General features: G+C 41.1%; 1 protein-coding gene across 2 annotated transcripts; it reads left to right on the forward strand.

Moving 5' to 3' along the window:
* The first annotated feature begins 616 nt into the window (after window positions 1-616).
* LOC111963526 (syntaxin-11) lies at window positions 617-4,761 on the forward strand. 2 transcript variants are annotated; one of them, XM_023987039.3, is made up of 2 exons: window positions 617-706; window positions 3,369-4,761. In XM_023987039.3, the coding sequence occupies exon 2, from the start codon at window positions 3,369-3,371 to the stop codon at window positions 4,272-4,274; it is 906 nt and encodes a 301-aa protein (XP_023842807.1). In that variant the 5' UTR covers window positions 617-706; the 3' UTR covers window positions 4,275-4,761. The 2 variants fall into 2 exon arrangements, with proteins under 2 accessions (XP_023842807.1, XP_023842808.1); XM_023987040.3 differs by lacking the exon at window positions 617-706 and adding an exon at window positions 2,166-2,386.
* The last annotated feature ends 924 nt before the right edge of the window (window positions 4,762-5,685 follow it).

Here is a 5,685-nt window from a genome sequence, read left to right on the forward strand (position 1 = left end):
TGTAGATTAAATATCTAGAATACTTCCTTCTTATTTCTCACATTATTTTGGTGTGCATTGTCAGTGTACAGTGACGTGAACTTTGTCGGTGTTATCTTGTGCATGTTTGGCCTAGTGTAGGCTACATGATTTGCCTTTAGTTGTTTGGGTAATCATCCCTATGCAGTCTACCCGCCACAACCCCATAACAAAGCATTTGTATGCCTAGTGTTTTAATGAAAATAGTATTTTTTTTAAAACGCCATGTACAATCGTGGTATTACAGGAAGACATATTTGTTTTCAAGGTCAGGTAAAGTGCTATTGACTTGAGGCCTGCTGGAATACGTCTATAAAGCACTGTTTTGGACACAAGTCATATGTTTATTGAGATCCAGTTGAAATCAGGGTGATACGGGCAGACTGGTTTCAAAAAGGCACTACGCGTCCTGTAATAGACATGTTGTTTTTAAAAACAATAGCTTCCAGACATTCCATAGGCCCATGTGACATGAGACTGTGACGTGACTGGAATGTTGTAAGAACTTAACCTGGCCAATAAGCGACAGTGGCTTACAGTTCAGAATAACTCACCTGTTCCATCCACTTTCATCATTGGACATATTTAGTCACTACCTGCATTTTCTGTGTTCTTGAGGTCACTTTAGAGTAAAAGAGAAGAAGAAATGTAACATATTTGGACGACCAACATTCATCACATTGGAAGGGTAACCAAACCAATCTCATTCTGATTGAAATATGTAGATTTTGAATATTGTGACTATTGTGTCCTAGAGTTAAATGAGCGCAATCATTTCTTTTATTCAATGATTACATGTGATCTCTTTTCCTTCCACTCTCTACATATTAGACTACTGTGTGAAAAGGCATGTGATAATAATCTTTGACAAATAGCTTATCTTGTGTCTTGTTTAAGGTACTTTTCATGCTCATATTGGGTAAGAGCAAAAAATGTTGTCAAAGATTTTGGTAAATTATTGGGTTAATTTGCCAAGTCACTCTCATTCAATCAAAAACAAACACAGTTTTCCATGTAAAAAAAGACAAGCTCAAGCATGCTTTTAAAAATTATCTTTATTACCAGATCTTTGCATTAAGAACAAACTTGTTTGGTGAGTTTAGTTGCATGACATGTTGATTTTAAGAACTAAAACATGAATTGGATGAACTGGTTGAAGATCTCAGATATCAGTGTGTAAATAAGCAGGTAAAGGACAGGAAAGGGCAAGGGCAAAACAGGATAAAACACCAGCCAATCATGGGATTCAAGACAACAGGCAGAGCATGTAGGAAAATAGGCAGTATGGGGGGAATTCAGACCCGAGTTATGCGTGCAAAAATTGAACTTTATTCACTTTTTCTTCCACTTTTCTCTCTGCACGTATTGGGTATTCTGACAATTAACTTAGCTACAGGTTAGCTTCATGCTGTTACAGCATGCTACCCATGGGACTAAAACGACGGAGAAGTTGAGCCTCACGCTTCAACGCTCTTCGTTGTTGCGGAATTTGACCCACTATGCTGTTTACTGTGTGCATCTACCTTTAAGCATAAGAAAACACATGTGACAGCCAGCTATTCGTTTGGGGTGGAGATCATAGAGATGGAGGTGTGGCAGAGGTTGTCTACAGATACGCCATATTCTTTCCATGATCAGAGATACTCTATATAAGGACGAGATGGTCTTGTCTCCGCCCTAACAACGGGAGTCATTGTCACAAAGGTGGTAAGGCAGGTGGCAGGAGGCGAGATCAGGTGGGAACATTCTAGCCAATGCGAGGGCAGATATACGTTTGAACAATAGGCCATATAGATAGAAAGATATAAAATCGTTTTTCCTAAAGTTGCCACGTGTGTACACTTATATAAGTACATTCGGAACAACCTAAATATCACAAAACCTCTATTCGATCAAATAAGCCTCATTTAGAAAATTAGCAATCACATTTTTTTGTTGCCCAAATCCGACACTCTCATAGGCCTCCATACAAAAATCTCCAACTTGGTCTGCTTACGCTGTATTCTCGCGTTGACATATTGTCACGGGAGTGTCGCCTCTCGCTGCTCGCGCTTTGCCTCGCTCTTCGCCTCGCGCTTCGCCTATCACTTCGCCTATCACTTCGCCTATCACTTCGCCTATCACTTCGCCTATCACTTCGCCTATCACTTCGCCTATCACTTCGCCTATCACTTCGCCTATTCATCTCTGCTTTGACTTAATTCCCTCATTATTCCACCACATTTACATGCGAGGAAACCATGAATATGTTCGAGCAACCTGCCGGTTCCAAGTGGAAAAACATTTACTTGGTTTTTTCCTTTCGAAATAACACCGATCTCAACGCACTGGAATTGATACATCGATAAGATCTATTGATAAGACCTAGGTAAATAAGCAATCCATTTAGTTAAGGGAATTGTAAATATAAATGACAATTTTTTTAGATCTATTTTACTTTATGATCGCTGGAGAAAAATGTGAAACCAGTCGTATTTCAGCAACTGAAAAGCATGTCAACATGACAGGTATTTCGGCCTCATTTCCACAGTAACGTTTTAAAAAGCTGGGGGGGATTGACCCCAGCCATTATCACATTGGTTGCTGTGCCTTCGTTTACTAAAATAGCTGGGATTAGAAAGTAGAATGTAATACGTACAGAGGGATCTGTTAGCAGAAAAAATATTTTATTAACAAAAAGTAAACAAATGAGTTTGCTTTACAGCTGTTGTACAGCCAATTTCCTGCAATTCTACACATTTTGCCATGGGGTTCAGAAAGATTTTTACTGCAAGATTACTACAAGTTTAGAAACTGGATAGACTAACTAGACTAATTTACCAATCTAAAATGTTTTAACTGACATGGGATAATTGAGTGACAGTCAGTGAGTGACATGTAACAATAGGAAGACTGCTGATGCACAACTAACTAAGTTTTGAAATTGCCCCTTGTGTATTCTACTATTCTAACTCTCAAAAGCAAGTTGAGACCCTGACTGAGTTCCATAAATATGTCCTCATATGCAGGAGGTCAAATTACAACCTCATGCTAATCGCATTAGCCTACATTAGCTCAACCGTACCGTGGAAGGTACACTGATCCCGAAGAAGTTTTAAATGTATTCGGTGTGCGCAATGGAGCCACACCTGAAAGCCCCTTATGCACCTGCATACAGTAAATCAAAATACCAACTAATGAGAAGTGCTTCAATCTAAATGTGTGAAAAATAAATAGATTTCCTAAGCCTGAATGGGCCATTGGAATCCAGCAAGGCAGGAGGGACAACACAGGTAGGAGATGGGTAGCCTGGTGGTATGTCATGGTGGCTGGGTCACTGGTTAGCACTGACTCTCTCTCTCTCTCTCCAGATGAAAGACAGATTTGGCCAACTTCAGGATGCATTGGATGAGCCTGGAGGAGGAGGAGGTTATACCAATGAGGCCTTCACCAATGTGGACCTGGACCTAGATGACCTGTCTGCCAATTCAGGCAGGAACCGTGCAACAGTGGCGCCTGACAACGACCCTGAGCTGAACAGCATCCTCCAGGAGGCCCAAAATGTTCGGCAGGAGATCCAACAGATCCAGGAAGACCATGCCCAGCTCCGGGACCAGAACTACCACGCCTTGAACGATACATTTATGGACGACACCAGTGATGTGATCAGGGATGCCAACAACATTGCAACAGACATCAAGGCCAGAGGAGGGGCTGTGTTGCAGAGGCTACACAGGATGAACAGGGAGACCAGGAAGCTGGAGGTTCAGCGAGGTAGCACTGACCACGTGGTACGCATCGCCCGGACGCAGTACACCAACCTGAGCACCACCTTCAGGGAAGTGATGTTCAACTACAACGAGACAGAGCTGGAACACAGGGAGAACTGTAAGAAACTGATCCAGAGACAGATGGCGATTGTGGGCAGAGACGTCACGTCTGAGGAGGTTGAGGAGATGATGGAGAGCGGGCAGCAGTTGAATATCTTCAACGCCCTGGCTAATGGGACGGCCCAGTCGGCACTGACGCAGATCGCTAGTAGACACAAAGAGCTGCTGGACCTGGAGAAGAGGCTCCAGGGGGTTCAAGAGCTGTTTCTGGACGTGGCTGTGCTGACAGAGGAACAGGGAGCGGTGCTTAACAACATCGAGACCAACGTACAAAAGACGGAGGCACCTATCGCGTGTGCCAGGGTTCAACTGAACGAAGCCAAAAGATATGACAAGAACAACCCCATCAAGAAACTGTTCTGTTGCTGCTCCCCATGTTGCAAATGATTGTATATCTCATCTGATACTTTGTGTATGTGATACATTCATTATCTTGATATTAATGTAAATAATATGATTTTTTAAAGAAAGCAGTGGGACTGGGAGGCCAGGTAACGATTGATACAATAAGGCCAGGTAACGATTGATAACCATTTCCAGGAAAAACATACTGTATGAGGGATGCATAGAAGGGCCTAAAAACTCTCTCTGGACTACCAACCAATGACACTTTCAATCAAAAGAACATTGCATTGAGTTTGCAGAGAGTCTGAACTCTTTCTATTCTAGGTTTGATAATCTGGACTTTAGTACTGAGAAGGACGAGCTGATGTGTGAACTCTTATCATTAGCACAATGGGAAGCTGATTTGGTAATAGAGGAAGCAGATGTTGATAGGGGTTTAAAATGAATAGCAGTAAACAGTCACCTAATAATAGTAATAGCTTTTTCAAAAATGAAAAGCTGAAATGTCTTGAGTCAATAAGTTTGCAACCCTTTTGTTATGTCAAGCCTAAATAAGTTCAGGAGTAAGAATGTGCTTATCAAGTCAAATAATAAGTTGCATGGACTTACTCTCTATGCAATAATATTGTTTAACATGCTTTTTGAATGACTACCTCATCTCTACCCCACACACACAATTACAGTATCTGTAAGGTCCCACAGTTGAGCAGTGAATTTCAATCACAGATTCAACCACAAAGACCAATGAGGTTTTCAAACTCCTCGCAAAGAAGGGCACCTGTTGTTAGATGGGTAAAAAAACAGACATTGAATATCCCTTTGAGCATGGTGATGTTATTAATTACACTTTGGATGGTGCAACAATACACCCAGTCACTACAAAGATACAGGTGTCATTCCTAACTCAGTTGCCGGAGAGGAAAGAAAGCTCTCAGGGATTTCACCATGAGGCTAATGGTGACTTTAAAAAAGTTAGAGTTCAATGGCTGTGAAAAAAAGACAAAACTGAGGATGGATCAACAACATTGTAGTTACTCCGCAATACTAACCTAATTGACAAAGTGAAAAGAAGGAAGCTCGTACAGAATGAAATATCCCAAAACTAAAGTAAAACTGCAAAAAATGTGGCAAAGATTTTAACTTCATGTCCTGAATACAAAGTGTTATGTTTAGATCAAATCCAACACAACACATCACTGAGTACAAAGCTTCATATTTTCAAGCATGATGGTGGCTGCATCATGTTATGGATAGGTTTGTCATTGGCAAGGACTAGGCAGTTTAGTTTTTTTATAAAAAGAAAAGGAATAGAGCTAAGCACAGGAAAAATCCTAGAGGAAAACCTGGTTCATCCTGCTTTCCAACAGACAATTTACCTTTCAGCAGGACAATAACCTAAAACAATTGGCCAAATATATACTGCCGTTGCTTACCAAAACGACATTGAATGTTC

Source organism: Salvelinus sp. IW2-2015, linkage group LG4q.2, assembly GCF_002910315.2.
Source record: "Salvelinus sp. IW2-2015 linkage group LG4q.2, ASM291031v2, whole genome shotgun sequence".
Classification (NCBI taxonomy): Eukaryota; Metazoa; Chordata; class Actinopteri; order Salmoniformes; family Salmonidae; genus Salvelinus; species Salvelinus sp. IW2-2015.

Bases quoted from the DNA above. Each gene is read 5' to 3' on its own strand.
- LOC111963526 (XM_023987039.3), top strand. From the start codon at position 3,369: ATGAAAGACAGATTTGGCCAACTTCAGGATGCATTGGATGAGCCTGGA.